Genomic DNA, 19,663 nt, shown 5'->3' with positions numbered 1-19,663 from the left:
ACCTGACATAGAGAGACAACAAATATTACAATTATGTCTATGACAACTGATTTATGAGACCCTCTGTATTTAATCACAGTCATGGCAGCTGGAGAATGCTTATGTGGCTCGTATGTTGGTCGAAGCTTGTGCCTCTGCAGCTAAAACTTCCTGTAGCTAGTGTAGACACACTACTACAAAAATGTACGGCAGCAAACACCTTACAGGACTGCTCTTAAAATCAACTTTCTTTTAGCATCACCAGCATTAGCACTGTCCCCTTTCTTGTGTGAAATATCTTTTTGGTGCTTTGTTGTTTTTTTCACAATTTGATTTAAAAAACAAAATAAATGTAAAACATGTTTTCCCGTTTTGTGCGGTAGTTCACTTTTCCTGTATTTGCACATCAGTCAATAGAGTGAAACTGAGCTACAGGAAATTATTTGCTACCAAGTGACAACTAAATACTATAGCGTGCACGGGGAAAGGGGCTGGTAGGTGATGTGATCACACACAAAGACATAAGCCCGATATACGTTCCTTGCAAAGGAGCCGGCTCTTTTGTACAGCGGTATCGACGCTATGCTTTAGTGCGAGAGGTCCCGGGTTCACACTCGCCCTCCGCCTGTGTGTGGATTGCCTCACCCTGTGTGATGCGCCTGCCTGCGTTAACCGAGATTGTCTGTGAAATATCTGCATGTTGCAAACTGAAGTACAAAATACATGCAAAGACAAAAGATCAGTGATAATATTGCCAGTGCTAACAAGAGGAAGTCAATTCTATACATTATCTGCATACAATGGAGCTTGATCGCGGAAGTCTGCAGCTTTTAAACATAAGTGCCTGAGACCCTTTGGCACTTCTTGCACGAGCTGCCCATTGCAGCCTGCTCACCTGTTTGGAGCAGTGCCTGTTGTGTGAGATCTCTATTGTATCCAGACAGCCAGAGCTGTTAGAAATTGTATACGTTCCTTTAAGCAGTGAGGGAGAGCAGCCAAGAATTAACTGCTTTTTCAGTCTGGCAGCAGCTGAGCTTGGTGTCTGATTCAATTCTGAGGAGACCAGGGAAAGAAAAGAAAAAATATCAGTGTGGGAATGGAATCAGAAATGTTTAAGTTAGGTACAAATTCCCCAAAGCCTTGGAATTCTTGGAATAAAATGGGAAATGTTGTTATGTCAGGGTCTTTCACGCAAGTGGGAAAAGTTAGGTAAAAGTGTTTTATATAAAATGTTTTTGAACAACCCTCTATGAAAATTGTTTAATTCTATGATGGACCTTAAAGTGGAGAATGGAGTGTGCTACAGTATTGAGCTACACTGACCTCAATAGGAGTACTATCAATGATAATATCCCGTTTGGACCTGAATGATAAGAGTATGTTGTCTCAGTGTATATCTCAGTGGAAATACTGTGCGATACTTTTATCATAGATCTTAATGAGAATAAAGAATGCTGTTTTTCTAAGATCTCAACGGGAATCGGTTGCTGCATTGGCATGACCCTAAATGAGAACAGAGTGTTCTTCTGGCATGGACCTCGGTTTAGAGAATATAGAATAAGCTGTTGTACAAAACCACAGACCTTTTACTTAATACTGGTTTTGTTGATCAGGCTGTTTTCAACTATAGTGGTGGTGGTGGTGTTGTTGTTGTTGAGGTCCTGTCTCCTTTTAAACACTCCGACTAGACATTTTGAGGTAGAATGTCTAAGTAATAAGGACAAATAGCTGGTAATATTGAAGATTCCACGGAAAAGCAGGATGTTTACAAGCAGGTTTGACATACCTGTCACAGGACGGGAATGCACCGACACACCTGTGTTACGCCAGCACAGGCTCCACTACTAATTACAAGTAATAATATGGTGGCTGTGAGACAAACAGGTGTTGCTTTGCCTTTAGAAAGTCTCCTATTGCCTTCCTTGACTGTACCTTGACTCTGTCTTATGTTATCTTATTTGATAGCCTTGATCATCAGGGGAGTCAGGGGCAGCAGCAATGACCGGTCCAGACTGGTTTAATTGAGATATTGTACAACAGATGGGACCAAGTTGAGAGTTGTAAGATGTGGTTTTCAAACAAAGATTTGACTTGGATGAACTAATATAACCCGGTCCCTGGGTTGGTAGGCTGGAGCTGCCCGTGACCCCCATGGGTAAACCTGGCATCACTGAGTCCAGCACAATTAAGAACTGCAATTAGCAGTCCAGTGCCAATTAGGCAGCTTCTCATTTTACATGGACATGCCACAAGGGCATCCGCTAGAGCTGTACCTTGGGGAGAAGACCTCGGCTCAGCCCAGCCACAGCAAGCAACCAAACAAACTTGGCCAAGAAGATGCCTAATATTGTGCACATAAGATAGATCTGTATAGATCGAGTGATTTTTGAGCAATAAACAACTACCTACCCTCCTGTTGCGTTAAATTTGTTGCAGTCCCTGGAAATACTAAACATGGCAGACTTACATCAAATTAGGCAAAGCCATAAAATGTCGTATTGAAAATAAAAAAAGATAAATAACATTTATGAAACTGTGTAAGTCCAAATAGACTTAAAAGACCTAGTACTACTATGACTTCATAATAATAACAACATGTGTCTACTTAGATTCACTTCAGTTTGGAGAGAGCTCAGTACAGTAAAGTAACTAAACTCTGTAGTTGGGTAACAAGCTGTTGATATCACAGATTTGCAAGTTTACATAATATTTCCCCCTGGCCCAGCTCTGCCAATACAGATGCAGTGTATCAATGATTTGGAGCCACACAGCTGCTGGTACAGTGAGAACACCTTCAGCCCAAGCTGCTGAACCTTCTTCCCAAGTAGGGTAACAAGAATTTCACCAGCTTGTAAATCTCCCCTTTTATCTAAGTCAAAGGAAACTGCACTGGTCACACAGTCTGTTTTAATAACGGTCAGCATCCCTAACTGCTACATTAAGACAGTCTGGGCCATTCCATTCTCAAGGTGTGTCTTTGAGAGGCATACAACCATTTTACTGGGCTAAAACTACAAAACAAGGTTCCAGTGGGTCTATTCATTCTATTCATTCCGACATTTGTATCATTGAAACAGGAGTACCTTTCCTGGCTTTTTTTTTCTTTTTTTCTTTTTACTGACTTAACTTTGCTGCATGAAGGGAGGAATTTTTAATGCAGTTATTTTGGTTTCGCTTATTGAAAAAGACGTTGAATCGTCTTAGTTTCCTACAGTTTTACCTCAAGACATCAGGAACAACATTCCTGAGATAAACAGGTTCATTTTGTAAGCTAAATTCATCTATAGTTGTATACACTCCCTTCACAAACTTTGTCAGACAAACAAGTCAGGTAGACAAACGTGTTTTTATGCAAACATGTTAATTGACACCCATTGTTTTGGAAATATGTACATGCCTAGTTATGTGGGTGGAATACATCTGTAAAAAAAAACAAAAAAAAACTAGATCCCAATCGTTAACCCTGACTTGATTGCTTAGACAGAGTGCTTGAGGTAATGTGAATATGTATTCACTTAACAACGATGAAGGAGTTAAAGTCAGAACGAGATGCTTAATAAGCGAGTAACATTGCCTGTGAGAGATCACAAGTTGTTTTGTGTTCCCAGCTGGATCTGCCCGCTGTCTTGCTACCTAAGCAAAGCTGAGTTTTACTGTGGAGGCATTTTGGCTTTGTGGTTAGAGACTGGGAGGCATTAATGCCTAGTCATGTGAACAGAGGGAGGGTCAGTTATGGAAGGCTTAAGTCCTGTAACAGTTTTAATTCATTTAGAAAGTGACATGCCCAGGAGCATGTTGGCTGTTTACACTCAAGTGTGAGGAAGATAGTATGCCCAAGTGGCTAGAGCGAAGGGACTGGGAGGGAGGCAGTTTAACCTAGTGGTTTGTTATAAGGGACTGGGAGGGAGGCAGTGCATGTGGCCTAGTGATCTTAGCTGAGGGACCAAGAGACATTCATTTAAAATAGTTCATTGCTGTTATACCTTCTCTCCTTAAGTTTCAATGGACACAATTTTAAATAAAATTGAAAACAGGTAAAATCTGAGTGCCTGACCTATTCCACCAAACAGTTTCATTCTCATGCATGAATTGCAGACATTCTCGATTTTGCTAGTGACCAGTGAAGCCCTATCTCAACTGATCGTCTTTATCAATTTCAGATCTCCTGAGCTTGCCTGAGAGTGTTGTAACCAGTCTGCACAGAATGCATAGTGCAGATAAGCTGGGCTCCTGTCCCAATACCCAGCGCAGTTCGCTAGAGATAAAGGTGAATATACTAGCTAAGGAGGGGTTTGATTCTGTTTAAAATTAAAGAACCATCCTATTGGCAGCTCTACATGAATTGCTGAAAGCATTTTTAGTATGCATTTGGAATGTATTTATAATCATTCCGATTCCAATAATGCCTTTTACTGTACAGTATGAGAAGCCCTGCAATGGAGTCCTGTTCCAGTGTGAGCTTCCTCACAATTCCCCACATGCCTCAAGCCAGCCCTGGAGAGACTAGCCTGGGATCTTTATGCCTCTCCAATTCTGTCCCTCTCTTTGACTGCAAAAATACTTTTGACATCCATAGTAACTTGTGGAGGACATGCATGGAACTTGTTGACCCAGGCTTCTGTGGGAACAAGGCCCAGCTTGGACACAAGTGACTAACTTCTGTGAAAAGAAAGTATCGCACTGTATCCCCTTTGCCTCTCCCCGAATTAAAATTCCTTAAGAGATGCATCTTTCATTCTTCTGGATCCTCGATCCTGCAAATAATTACACAACAATGTAAATTGCAGTGTTTACTTCTCCTGGCAAGATTCAGCTTCAACCCCGTATTTCTTTTTTCCACATTGTTACCCGGATTTTCATTTTAAATGGGGGGGGGGGAAATCAACAGTACATTCAATTTCCCTTTTTCTGAGGTAGCTTACAGTAGCTTTATCTCAGCTGATCTCTTGCGCTCTTCGTCTATGCTTGTGTTTCTAACCACTCACCACAGTTTACCAAAAGGAGATCCATGTGTGGCTGTGCCCTCATGTGCTTTTACAATTGATCTTCTCATGGTTCGACGTGTGTGTGCGGTTGTTTTTTTTCAAGCCATTTCTCCAAATATAATGGCTCTTATTGGCTGGGTACCAATAATGATGTTGTGCAGTAGATAGTTTGTGCAGAATACTGCAGTTTTACAAGTAGGTTATTTCATCCTGTGTGGAGTTTAAAATAGGTCCTTGATCATAGTGTTACTATAAACATCATGTGTAAAAAGGCCCTGGGTTTGAGCAGCTCAGTTGATAGAGTGCTGGGCTGCAGTGTGGAAGGTTGATGGTTTGAGCAGCTCAGTAGTTAGTGCTAAGTGTAGTGTGGAGGGTATGAGTGTGAATCTGTAGTGTGTTTTTATTGAATGCAGAGGTGCTGAGTCCCTGAGCGGGCCTGCTTCTGGCTGGTTGGGCTTTGTGCTCCACAGCCTTCCAGCTGTGAACCAGATGTGTGAGGCATGTAGTTTAGTGCTGGAAGGCAGGAGATAAGAGAATTGAGGCTGGCTTACAGCAGTTCAGCTAGATGTTGCGGTTAGTGTGATCTGAACTTTCACAGCCCATGACTAGCGTAATGCCTCACTTCCCAAATACAGCTATCCCCATGATTTATTTTAAACAGGTGCTCAAGGCTAAAATCTAGAGGCAGGCAAGCTGAGGGACTGGGAGGGAGGCTCAGTGGCCCAGTGTTTAGAGCTAAGGGACTAGGAGGCTGTATGATCTAGTGTTTAGGGTGGAATGACCAGAAGGGAAGCAGTGTGGCCCAGTGAATGAGGAAGGTAGTCACAAAATCACTAAATTCAATGGAATGAAGTACAGATTGCAGGTGAAAAAGTATAAGGCAGCTGACATTTGGATCCAATCCTTTTATTATATTGCTCATCACTTTGTTTGTAGTCATGCTTTCTCCTGAGAACATTCTTGGTGTAAAAAGATTGCCACAAAGTAGGCTAGTCCTGAAGATCTTGTTGTGACAAACTGCAGACAAGTTAAGTTATCCTTACATATCCGTTCTGTGAAACTGCAACTCGGCTGATGAGATTTCTTGGCACTCTTGACTGACTGACTGCAGACAAGCAGGCTTCCACAAAGATCACTGCTCGGAGAAAGTGCCAAGAAGTATAACCTGCTTTTTAAAGCTATAGCCTGAAAATAATAACAGAAAAGCTCTGGTTGTAAATGATCCCATATCGACAGTCGTTGAGCAGTGAAGAAGAGATTTTCTTACTGTATTGACAATTGATTTGTATTGTGTTTGCAGCTATGATTGTTTTATAGCCCATAAATTAGATTCAAATACAAACAGCTCCTCATTTTATTTTTTTTAATATATTGTACATATTTACAAGACTGCCTTTTAAGCCATGTTGAAAATATAATTTCTACCATTTTCTATCAAGGTGTCCTTTATAGTAACCTGTGCAATAGAAGGAACATGCCTGTTTGGCTGGGGAAAGCGACTGTTAAACTTGCGTCCCCACAGTTAAAACTACCCTTGAGGAATCCAAACAAACTGGACTGTCAATGTGGTGTGTTTAAAGTGTAATCCACAGAAGGGTAAATTATAGAACAATGTAAAGTACAACAGTAAACAGACACCAAGAGATTATAGTAAAATGTGTGATTTACTGCCTCCTGGATTAGTCAATCTCCTGCTTTTACTAGCCAGTAAACCAGATATTCTTTTGAATGAGGGAAGCATCTTGAATCGAATGCCACTTGTAGTGCAAGAATGAATACACTTGTGGGACACTGCAGCTTTAAGTTTTTTTAAGGAAGTACACAGCTAGGCAGCTTCCCTTTTGAAATTCACCGCGAGCATCTGACCACAAGTCGACTTTCAAGGCTCCGGATAACTTCTTCAGTTATTGTTGTTTCTCCAGTTTTCTGTAAATAAAGTATGAGATAATATGGAAAGACAATGACCCCATTATTCTTCATAAGAATGTTAAGTAATTGCATTTCCACTGTGGACAAATAAACTTCAGCAATAAGCCAGACACACAGTCAGACTGATGTCTGTAATGCGTAGTCTGTTCATTGACTGATTTTAAACATATCGGGTCCTGTTTTGAGGCAAATTGAAATATGTCAGAGAAATTATTTAATTTCAACTGTATACAACTATTAAGAAATTAGTCTGAATACTAATTTATGCTCTTTCTGCAATTACAGGACATTTGGTTGGTTCTTGCTCGTGGTTAATTGTTTTTTTTTTTTTTTAAAGAAAATCTCCCTTTGCAGTTGCTTCGCAATAGGATCCATTGTTTCCTAAAACATGGGAGGTAAACAATAAGCATACTGTTACTATTCTGTTTTGAATCAGGCTTTCTATTCCAATTTCCAGTAACTTCCTCTTTTTTTTGTTGTTCGGTTTTTGAAATTATAATCCAAGTGACCTATGTTGAAGAGATATGCCCAGTCATGTTTTCAATATATTACTACTGCTGAACACCAAGTAATGGCAGTTGTAGAAATAATAATAATAATAATAATTAACAAGACACACTTCATTTTTGTTATCTTAAATTAGGCTAGTAATCAACTTTTCAGCTCCCTTCAGGAATTGTGAAGAAGTGGGTGTGGTTTTACGGCTGTACTGCCTTTCAGAAGCGTGTGTTAATATTAACCATGGTGTTTTTCATCTGACACGACACTACACCTAGTTTCTTTTATTTTAATTGAATTTGTTTATTAAAAAAAACACTCCCTGTTTTATTCTTGAAGTGGCTGAAGCTGTTTGCCAGGATGAGAGCCCTAACTAAGCAGGGAGGAATGCGAGCCAGGCCCATAAAATAAGTATTTTTGTGTACCAGAGAGATTTTCACTTTTCCTTTTTTAAATCGTTGTCATTAATGACTTTAGCACATGTGTAGCGGATAGTGAATGGAGAGCCACCATACTCCTTCAAAGCCTTTCTCTAATTATTTCTCCAGATACAGTATCCCTGCCTAGAATTAGACTTAGGTTCTATTGGCTTTTCTTTTTTTTTTCATTTTAGTATTTCACCAGTATTTCACCAGAATGGGACAGCCCATTTCAAATCCTATCTGTGAAGGAGGTGGGGCTGCATATTCTCTACAGGGATTCCATGGCAACAAGGTCCCTCCACTCTAAAATGGGTCACACTGCCTCCCTATGCTTTAAACACAAGCCACTTTGCTTCCCTTCCGGTCCCTCAGCTCTAACCCCTAGGCTACACTGCCTCTCCCAGTCACTTAGCTGTAACCACTAGGCCAGACTGCCTCCCTCCCAGAAATCTCTCGCCTTCTCCTGTCTGCCATTGGCTAAAGGAAGTTGAGAGGCTCTGTCCCTTTAAGACTGCTATTCCAGGCATACTTGGCTAATTCCAGGTGTCTGTAAGCACTCTGTGCTGTTTTACCAGGTGCAGGGTTCGGTCATTGCTGAGGTATTTGTTTTTTGGATTACTTAAAAAGAGCCTGGATTAAAGGGGCATTATCCCCTGTCTGTCTGGCAGCCTCATCCCCCCGACGTGATTATTTTAATATCATTGCTGTTCAGTAAAAGCTTGTGCTCAACAGTGGAATGCGGGGGGTAATTAACTGTAATATAGCTTTGCGCGTGGTACTGTGGAAGTACCGGCATAAACGTGTTTTTATCAGCTGTGGGCCGCACTGATTGTACTTGCATCAACTAAGATGTGGTCAGCAATCAGGATACCCAGACAGGACATGCAGCCTGGTTTGAAAAATACATCATAAAAATAAAAAAAAATAAACAAAACAGTATTATTCCCAGGTTTAACAGCTAATTTTGAAACTCTAAATAAGCACAAATAATATAGTCTGTTTTATTTTAATGTGCACAATTTTATTTGCATGTTGTTTGCCAGGCATACAAGCTTGTTGACTTGCTCTGGATCCAAGGCGGCGCGCTTTTTGTTTACATAGAATACACAGAGGGCGTGTACTTACAAAGCATTTTCAAAACTGATTCGCTGGTAGTCAGGATGAGACCAGCAAATCAGATGCTAATTAACGCTTCAGCAGGAAAAGAACACGCCCATTGCTTGTCTTTGACAGAAATACTGTAAATAGCAAGGCAGGGTGTTTGGTGCAGTTTCGTTGATAAACGTAAATGTTATTACCTATGCCCATTACAAAAATGTAATTATTTAATCGATTATCCAGTATTTATCTTGATGTATATAATAAGGAATGGAATCAATTGAAAAATCGATTTTCAATTTAATCGTAGCAGCCCTAGTGGTCACAGACCCAGCTATTTCAGTGTCCTGTAGTCTGTCCTTTAGTCTCCGTCCCTCCCTGGACAAAGGTCTCGTGGGTCAGAGTGCTGTAATGCACCGCACTGCTGTCATGACTCCCAGAAGGATCCCTTGTGGAAACATTTACACAGAGCCTAGCGAGTGTCATAATAAACAGTTTTATCATCAGCCTCCCAATCAATAATGCAGCTTCTTAAGGTTTAATATTTCAATGCTATTGATCACCTTAACAACTCTGTTCGCGATGGCTTGCTTTAACCTGTCGCAGGCTGGGTGAGCATGCAGAGGAACTAGAAATCATGTTGGTTTAAATGTTTGTTTGTTTGTTTTTTAATTTCCTTTTCTTAAAAATCACTGCCGTCTGCCCATAAGCAGATAGTGCATGTTATTACTATGTTCTTAAACTTGCCCTCATACCTGCAGTTTTTTTTTACTTTATTTTACATGGAAAGTGCTGTTAGTTCCCCAGGTGTAGCTACTGTATACTGACCTGGGTTCAAATCCTTCTTAAGTCACACATGGATTTTTGGAGCCCTCAGTAAACAGTAGGCCACATGAAAATGGAACCATTAATTTAGCGACACAGGAGGCCCAGGATTTGGTGGGTATGGAAAATAAACTTCTCCCTGACCCCCTGAAAGAAGGGGGCGCTCTCTCCAGCCTAGGGCAGGCGCGAGGTTCTTGCTGACCCCCTGAAAGGGGCGCTTCCTCCAGTCTAGGGCAGGCACGAGGTTCTCGCTGACCCCATGAAAGAAGGGGTGCTCCCTCCAGTCTACAGCAGGCGTGAGGTTCTTGCTGACCCCCTGAAAGAAGGGGCGCTCCCTCCAGTCTAGGGCAGTAGTGAGGTTCTTGCTGACCCCCTGAAAGAAGGGGCGCTTCCTCCAGTCTAGGGCAGGCACAAGGTTCTCTCTGACCCCCTGAAAGAAAGAGTGCTCCCTCCAGTCTAGGGAAGGCGCGAGGCAGGCACTTAAATTTGTTTTCTCTTCTCGTTGCTATATTAACAAAAGAAAAAGAAACTAGTAAGCAGATTTCACTTCCAGTTTTGCTACAGAAAAAAAGCTGATTCCCAGAGATATAAATAGCAGGGTTTGTATAATTAGGGAAAACTAAAGCGTGCTGTCTGGCTATGTCGCTGTGATCTGTGTCTCTAACTTCCCAGCAACCTTTTAGTGTACAGAGACAGTTCCACTCTGCGTCACTTTCTCTCTCTCTCTCTCTCCCCCTTCTCTTTCATTTAACTTTCTCCATTTAATTAACCTCCCCTCCCTCCCAGTCTGTGCTGCTTGCCCCAGTCGTTTCTCCTCAGCGCAGTTGGAGCTGTGTTCTAGCTTCCCTCCCCGTCTCCTGCTGTGTTGTGTGCCAGCTTGCCTGAGGGCGAATGTAGGGTTTGCGGTGTGAGTGTGATTGCCTATCTCTGATTATACATCAATACCTTTATCCCTGGGCTAATTTATGCATTTATATAACACAAACCTTTTATCTAAATGAATCGCTAGGGACAGCACAGGAAAATGATACTGGTTTCTATGACGGTTTTAAAAGAGAATCAGTAAGGGGCTTCTTTTATTAGTGATATTATTAAAATAGTAATATTCTATATATTATGATGGTAATATATATATATATATATATATATATATATATATATATATATATATATATATATATATATATATATATATAGTGGGTCTGCTGTTTACCTTTTTGTCTATACCGGTATATAAAAAAAACCAAAAAAAAAACTGTAATCAAATAGGCAAATGCCTAAACCAGGGGTGCTCAATCCTGGTCCTGGAGGGCCGATGGCCTCCTGGTTTTTGTTCAAACTGTACATTAAATTGATTAATTGGACCAATTAAGCTTGTAATAAGGGCTTGATTGGTCCAATTAAGTAATTTAGGGCACAGTTGCAACAAAAGCCAGGAGGGACATCGGCCCTCCAGGACCAGGATTGGGCACCCCTGGCCTAAACCAATGAGAGTGCTCGATTTTTGTACGTTGTGTATGCCTATGATTGGAAGTAACGTTCCACAGTAAAGGCAACAAAATCTGATCAATTTTCTTACCAACTGCTTACTTAAAAAAAGAAAAAAAAAGAAATAGTAAAAACGACGCATGCCTACAGTAGAAGGGATTTCACCACCAAGCCACGGCATTCCGTGACGCAGTAAGCTTGCATGCAGATCATTTGTAATCCCCCACTGCCGTTGTTGCTCCACAAGCTGGCTGCTAATTGGCAGGAGGGCTGCGGGTTCCCTGCAGAGTGCTCTCCAGCTTTGTTTCGCGTTGTCACCCTGCGAGCTTCTTTCACCAGCTTTCTTGCGAACTGTGTAATTAACCCAGAGCTAATTAACACTTTCTAATTACACCATGGTCCTATCGCGCACACAGAGGCAGGAAGTGTGGAAAAAAATGTCTGCCACCCTCCACTCCTCCCTCTGTTATCTCAGCCAGCTCCCCTTCACACTGATTGGTTGCCTGGCTTGTAGCCATTTTTCATGAAAGCATATGTAGTGTTTGATTCACACGCAGTATATCTTTACAGAAAAAGGACAGTAAAAAGCTTCCTTTGGCGACTCCAGCTAAAGATGTATCCTGTGAAATGACTGGTTCTGTAAGAAATATCTGCTGTGGTTCCCCATACAGATTTAAAATGAGTTGTTATCTTATAAGACCATATTGAAAACAGCCCCAAAAGATTTTTTTTTTAAATGGTTGTAAGAAAATGTATTTTAAAGCCTTAAACTGCATTCCTATAGAAGGTCATACACTAGCTTCTGCAGGGATAGCAATAATACTCCCTTTGCAAAGCAGTTTGATCTATTCCTGGTTTTATTATGAATTTAATAAGACACACCTGAGCTTTTTACCAGTACACTGTGGCTAATCAAACTCATTTTAAAACCTGGAATGGGTGAAATGGCATGCAAAGTCTTACTTCCATTCCTTCTCCGTATGCAGAACATGACTTTCACTGCATAATAAATGCAGTTCTGTACAGTAGTTTCGATGGGCTACAAACTTACCGTCCCTGACCACTTAGTTACTGTATGCCAGCAGCATCTCAAGACAGCACCAGCCTGCAACCCCCCCTCCCCTAGTCCCGCCAGACCAGGAGCTATTTCTGTTCTTCAGACTGATAGCTATAACTGAAGATCATTGATTTTACGGGAAACCGTGTTTACAGACTTAGTGCCATCGACCTGAGTTGACTTTTTGCCTTCTGAAGTACCGGGCTGGAACGTTTCATTCCCGTTTGTATTGAACAGCGGAGGGGGAGGGGTATAAGTCTGAGATCTGAGATTATTATTATTATTATTGTTGTTGTTAATACAAATACAATTTTCTAAACTGCTTTCTAGTGAGGCAGTGTGGCCTAGTGATTTAGAGCTGAGGGATACTGTAGGTGGGAGGCAATAGACAAGTCATTAAAGCAGACGTAAAAGTTTGAGCTGAGGAACCTAAAGGCGGCAGTGTGTTCCAGTGATTTGACAAAGACGTTAAAGTCTGAGGTCTACAGCACAGAGGTGTTTTTTTTTGTTTGTTTGGTTTTTTTTTGGGGGGGGGGGGGGGAGGGGAATAAATAAAAAAAAGTTTCACAAAAAAACCATAAAAATCACAATTAATTGGGCAAGCCCTTTTGCTTTGCCTGAGGAGTACAATGGGTTTTCTATCAATAAACACGTCCCTTGTGCAACATCAAAGGCCTTCTGCTTTATCAATAGGAACCCTTCCTTCCCACATTTTCCTGTAACTTGCTAAGCATTATGCCATTGATTTTTCAATAAGCACAGTAACCCTTGAATGGCTGATACTGTGCTTAGCAAAAAGAAACCGAGGAAGAGAATGTGCCAGCTACTTTAATTGTCTTATCCTGTTTCCCCAGGGTTTTATTTACTTGTGTTCCTGTTGAAGCTGTTTCAAATATTATTCTAGCATAATAGATTCCCAGGAATTGTAGCATAAGGGCGAGTGCCTCCACTACGTAAAGAAAGTTTCCAAACTGATTTGTTTGTTTAATTTGCAGTATGTCCAAGTAATTATACGAGACAACTGGATAAGAACACACCTGTCTTACAACGGCAGTAATGTTCAGTCTCTTTGACAAATGAATCCAATTTCTTTTCCTTAGCTATGGCATGACACCCCATAAAACAATGGCAATAATAGAAATATTAAATTAAATTTTACACATGGCTTGGAGCAGACTGACAATTAATTTTTGGTACCACTGTACAATTAAAAAAAAATTAACTGACTAGACTTGCATTTTCTGTGGCCTGGTTAATTTAATGAAAAAAAGTATTTGATCCCCTCCCCCCGTGAAGGGAGTACTCCTAAGAAGCAGATGTTACATCTTGGTAGATTGTTCATCATGTAAATATAGTTGAAATGAATTCATTCAGGGAGTTCATGCAGGCGCCATGGATTCTGCAGTGTTGATTTCCAGAGATGGACAGAGACAAGCAGGCAGACCAACTAGCACAAGAGAGAAGCCTTTAATCCTTGCAGGTAGACAAGAGGGTCCACCTGCACAAACAGATTACTACTGCCACTGACCACTGTCTGGACAGGACAGAATGTAATAAAGGGGCTCAGACACAGCTGGGCAGTTCCAGGAATTATCTGGACGTTACTCGGCCTGGTGCTCTGCTAGGGTTGGTCTCTGTAATAATGTGTGTCCCCAAGGACTGGAATCCCTTTTTTTTATATACCTGGGATTATCTTGGGCTTCATTTCACATTCAGCCTTCGTGTTGCAGTTTCCCTTTAGGCACCAGGTACGGCAAGTGCATTTTAACTGCATTGAAGAGCTGAGAAAGGAGGGCTTATAATTGTGTTCATTATTATATTAAGATGCAGGTTTACAGTGTTGAGAATAGAGTGCTTCAGTCAGTTCTGTTTGTGGGTTTGATGAGTTTAAGTGTGACCAGTGTGGTTAGTGAATCCCCCCCCCTCCCCCCCCCCCCCCCCAGCACATGGCTATTTTATCGAGCTTTTGCCTTGCGCCGTAAATCCCATTTGTTTATTGGAGACATTAAAGGCTTCCTGACTTTAAACAGGTGTCACTTTGTAACCATAAGTACTGTAGACAACCGTATTATATTCCCAGGCCCATCGGCGGCAGTGCGACTCCTGACAATCCACTAGCACATCAATAACTAGCATTGGCTATTGAATTAGGCCTACTTATTTGTAAAGAGTAATCTTGTTTGGTGCAAACAGCAGACGTGGCAGGTTGACTAGTGGAGCTTTGTGTCGGCCATACTGAGGGTGTAAGATGAGTGGTTAGTGTTGTGGACTGGGACTTAACAGAAACAGCTTTATTGTCATTTCATTAAAAATAACACTTTGGATTACAGACCTACAGTTGATAAAGCTGGCCCAATTGCCTCTATTTGTCCAGAGCTGTTTTCTCCAGAGTGTAATTTGCAAGAAAAAAAACGAATAAATTTAAATTTAAGTTTTGAAACTTTCATTAAAAAGTATGCAATTATACACTACAAAATTGGTAAAAAAAAAAAAAAAAAAAAAAGTATTATGGTGAGGCCTTTGGGACGAAAAAAGTTGGAACAAAATATTTTTAATACATACTGCAGTCAAGGCAGAGTGCAGTATGTTGTAATCTGTTGAGACAAAACACACCTCTTTGTGCCGGGAAACATTGCTCATGTAATATTCAGCAACTCAAGGTTAAAGGCCAGACGAGAGTTACAGGTTTCAGTTGTCGTTCCCCCCCCCCCCCTTAATCAAGGTAAAATGATGCAGGAAGAGATTATGTTGAGGGAATTTTTGATCGCCTTGTTTTAAATTCACACTAGACTCCAAGCGCAAGACAACTAAAAGTCCTATCAACACAGCTCTTTAATTGAAATCAAGCTTTTCTGATCTAAAACTGCTTCTAAATATATAAGCAGCCTGTATATTTTATATACAAGGAATAATCATAACAGAAGTAATGTGATGGGCACTGTAGTTTAGTTGCCAGTATTGTGGCTGCAGAGTTTTCCATCAGTGGCAATTTGTCTGGGAGGATAGCGAAAAAGAATGTTTGAAGCTTAAAAACCCATATCCCATGTTCCATAACCTCTCTTCTCTCCCTTGTGCAGGCCTGGATGCGATGAACGCCTCATGTAGGCATCAAGCATGGAAAGCTGTGAGTCTCCCGCGGTTTCTGGGACAGACGATGGGCTCGCCGCCACCATCTCCCAGCAACAGCAGCACCTGTCGCCGCAGCCCTGGAACGAGCACCCTAGAGCGCCGACCCCTCCCAGCAGCCAGCCCCTCCCCCTTGAGCCCCTGTCACTGTCGGCACCCTACCCCTCCCAGCTCCAGGCTTCTAGTGCTCCCCTGCAAGAGGGAGTGAGAGAGCAGCAGAAACACCCAACGCACACTGCCCCCGGCGAGAGCGCAAAGGCAGAGCGGCAGACGAGAACAGAGGAAGAGGAGGAGGAGGAGGGGAGCTGCGGAGAGGAGGATGATGACGATTTGGATGATCTGGACGACGACGAAGGAATGGATTGTTACCCGAGTTTGCAGCCCTTCCCGGGCATGTCCGTGGCACCTGGAGGGGGGATGCCGGCTCTTCTGGGGCGGCGGACAAGGCAGCCAGTGGAAGCAGAGAGTGGGAGTGAGGAAGGAGAGGAGGAGGAGGAGGAATGCAGCGATGTGGAGAACTTGGCCGGAGAGATAGTCTACCAGCCTGACGGCTCGGCCTACATCGTGGAGAGCATCAGCCAGCTGATCCAAAGCGGAGGGGGTGTGGCACCGTCCGGCCTGCTCCCCACAAACTCTCTTCTCCCCAGCTTGGGGAAACAAGGAGAACCTGCGGGGACCTCTTCCGCAGTGTACCCTCAGATCATCAACACGTTCCACATAGCCTCGTCTTTCGGGAAGTGGTTCGGTTCCTCAGACCAAGGCTTCCCCAATACCTCATCCCTGGCAGGCCTGAGCCCTGTCCTGCACAGTTTCCGCGTCTTCGATGTGCGCCACAAAAGCAACAAGGATTATCTAAACAGCGACGGGTCTGCCAAGAACTCCTGCGTATCCAAAGATGTTCCCAACAACGTGGATTTCTCCAAATTTGACGGGCTGGCCCTCTATGGCCAAGGCAAGCCCATTCTCATGTGTTTCCTCTGCAAGCTGTCCTTCGGCTACGTGCGTTCTTTTGCCACCCATGCTGTGCACGATCACCGAATGACCCTGAGTGAAGATGAGCGCCGGCTCCTGGGGCACAAACCCACCTCCGCCATCATCCAGGGCATCGGCAAGGACAAGGAGCCACTCATCAGCTTCCTGGAACCAAAAAACAAGAGCCCACCTCCCCCACCCACCCTGCTGCCCATGGGCCCTGGGCAGAGCTTCTATGGGACCTTCAGTGGGGTCCAATTGGAAGGGGGGAACAGTAGTAGTAGCGGAGGTGGTGGGGGGAGTGAAGCTCTTAAAAAAGACTTAGATTCTGGCCCCCAGCAAACCTTGTTAGGCTCCCTCGTAACGGTGGGAGGACTGGGAAGTCCCAAGCTGCCCTTGCTTACCTCAGCCCAAGGCCCTGCCAAAGACTCCAGTGTCCCGCCCGAGCGGGGAGGGAGAGCAGAGGGGCCTGCGGGGGGAAGAGGGGGGACACAAAGAGGGGAGAATGAGGAAGGGAATAGGGAAAGGGAGGCAAGGGGGGAGGGGAAAGTACTCTTTCCGAGAGATGATGTCTCGGACGAAGAAGAGGATTTAATAGAAGACGATGAGGAGGAGGAGGATGACATGGGTAACGCAGTCGCCTGCAGCAGCAGTAGCGGCAGAGAAGGGGGGGGAACTGGCTGTCTCAAACCAAAGCATTTCCAAATCTCCTTTACTAATGCCTAGTAGCGCTCTCCAGCCTTCCGCCTGCCCCTTTGAGGCCAGTACTGCACACAGAGACAGCAAAAGCACCTCCTCCATCTCCTCTTCCTCCTTCCTCACTGAGTTGGAAGGTGGGGCCGATGGTGGGGAGAAAAATTCTGAACTCCTAGTGAGCTTTAACTGCCAGGGGATGACTCTCCCTGCAGCAGCAGCAGAGGTGGCGGTGGCAGCAGGCAGAGGAGAAGAGGAGGAAGAAATGGCCTCCAACACTTCCTCTGCCGCTGTCGCATCCACCTCCCCCACCACCATCACCAATGCGACAGAAAGTGCCAATCGAGATAGTGCCACAGCTCCTGAACCAAATGAAAGCCTGGCTGAGGGGGAAGAAGACAGTGGTGCTCTCATGCATCATCACCACCTGCTCCACCACCATCATCACCATCACCTCCTCCACCCCTCCAGCACCCCCACTCGCACCCTCATCCTGGGGCTCCCTGCGAGCTGGCGGGGGCCGGAGAGTGCCCTCAGGATGGAGGGGCCAGCGGCAGCGGGGTGGAATGCCCTAAGTGTGACACTGTCCTGGGCTCCTCCCGCTCCCTGGGCGGCCACATGACCATGATGCACTCTCGCAACTCCTGCAAGACTCTCAAGTGTCCCAAGTGCAACTGGCACTACAAGTACCAGCAGACCCTAGAGGCCCACATGAAGGAGAAGCACCCCGACTTGGGCGGCAGTTGCGTCTACTGTACCTCTGGCCAGTCCCACCCTCGTCTGGCCCGGGGAGAGAGCTATACCTGTGGGTACAAGCCCTTCCGCTGTGAGGTCTGTAACTACTCCACAACCACCAAGGGCAACCTGAGCATCCACATGCAGTCCGATAAGCACCTCAACAACATGCAGAACCTGCAGAACGGAGGCTCCATTGCAGCTGTCACCACCGCCGGGGACCAAGTCTTTGGACACACCCCTGGTGGGGTTGTAGGTGTGCCCTCGGCTGCCCAAGCCCCTGTCCACCACCACCCTGCTCACCACCATCACCACCCTGTCCAGGCCACTGCCCACGCCGCTGGGGCCTGTGGAACTCCCTCCCCCACCAAGCCAAAAAGCAAGCCCATGTGGCGCTGCGAGGTGTGTGATTACGAGACCAACGTGGCCCGCAACCTGCGCATCCACATGACCAGTGAGAAGCACATGCACAACATGATGTTGCTGCAGCAGAACATGAGCCAGATGCAGCACGGCCGGCTCGGCCTGGGGGCCCTGCCCTCGCCCTCGGAGGCTGAGCTCTACCAGTACTACCTGACCCAGAATATGAACCTGCCTCCCAGCCTCAAGATGGACTCCAGCGGGGCTGACACCCAGTACCTGCTGGGTGGATTCCAGCTTGACCCAAACATGGCAGCCCTGGCACCCGCACTCGGTGAGACCCTTGTTTTCTAATCCCGTCAACTTCTTCCTTCTTTTTTTAGGAGAGAAGTGTTACTAGTACTCAAAACAATGGACTATTAAAAAAAGCATTAATAGGGTCCCATTGACAAAACATTTAACATAACTTGTACATATAACATTTAACATAACTTGTACATATGGGCACTATTTGCGGGATACGGCTGATTTTAATTAGATAGCGATTCTTATTTTGAAAGTTGACTGATTTGCTGAGTGTTGGGAAGTAAAAGGTTAATTGAGTCTGCTTGCTCTACTCTCTTACTCACTCTTTTTGGTGGAGCTGCCAGCTCCCTGTGTGCTGCCCCAGGGCACACCTGCCCTGTTGAACTCGGCACGGTTCCTTTTGTTGCCAAGAGGTGTGTGTGTGTGTGTGAGAGAGAGAGAGAGAGAGAGAGAGAGAGAGAGAGAGAGAGAGAGAGAGAGAGAGAGAGAGAGAGAGAGAGAGAGAGAGAGAGAGAGAGAGAGAGAGAGAGAGAGAGAGAGAGAGAGAGAGAGAGAGAGAGAGAGAGAGAGAGAGAGAGAGAGAGAGTGAGAGGAGAGAGAGAGAGAGAGAGAGAGAGAGAGAGAGACTAATGATCACCATGTACACAAAAGGTTTAAGCGATTAAAAATATTTTAATTTCAGGACATTTCAGACAAAAGCCCTTCTTTCCACTGAAATAAATTATTTTGTAATAATTTAAACCTTTTGTGCACAAATTTTTTTAAATTTTATATATATGCTCCCTTGAGATTCCAACTCCCATCAGAAACACTTCAAACAGAACAACCTGATAGCTCTCGCAGGGAGTTCCCACAGCGTAGCTCTTGCATGGTAGCTCACACAGGGTAGTGCTGTGTGCGCAACTCGTAATTTACGCCGTGCTTCATTCACCCTCAACACCGCTACCACGTGTCGATAAACAGTGTATGGGATGGGGAGAACACTGAACACAGTGATTACCTGGTGAGAAATTAATTGGTGATCCACAGCCAATACCCCACAATCCTTAGGTTTAGGGTTCGGTTATTGTTATGAAATAAACTTTGTTTTAGTTCCTAAATTCATCACCCTTATCATGTTATCGGGCTGTAGCATATAATGATGACGTCTATTATGAGTTGCTCACGCATCACTACCCTGTGTGAGCTAC

General features: G+C 44.0%; 1 protein-coding gene across 1 annotated transcript in view; it reads left to right on the top strand.

Moving 5' to 3' along the window:
- LOC117425577 (zinc finger homeobox protein 3-like) overlaps nt 1-19,663 on the top strand; it is a 136,691-nt gene that overhangs the window by 30,409 nt on the left and 86,619 nt on the right. The window contains 3 exon segments of the mRNA XM_034042592.3: nt 15,359-17,045; nt 17,047-17,539; nt 17,542-18,501. Coding sequence (XP_033898483.3) covers nt 15,396-17,045; nt 17,047-17,539; nt 17,542-18,501 — 3,103 coding nt within the window. The 5' untranslated portion in view covers nt 15,359-15,395.

Source organism: Acipenser ruthenus, chromosome 20, assembly GCF_902713425.1.
Source record: "Acipenser ruthenus chromosome 20, fAciRut3.2 maternal haplotype, whole genome shotgun sequence".
Taxonomy (NCBI): Eukaryota; Metazoa; Chordata; class Actinopteri; order Acipenseriformes; family Acipenseridae; genus Acipenser; species Acipenser ruthenus.
The sequence above is the reverse complement of the archived record's forward strand: the minus strand, read 5'-3'. Positions and strand labels throughout refer to the sequence as shown.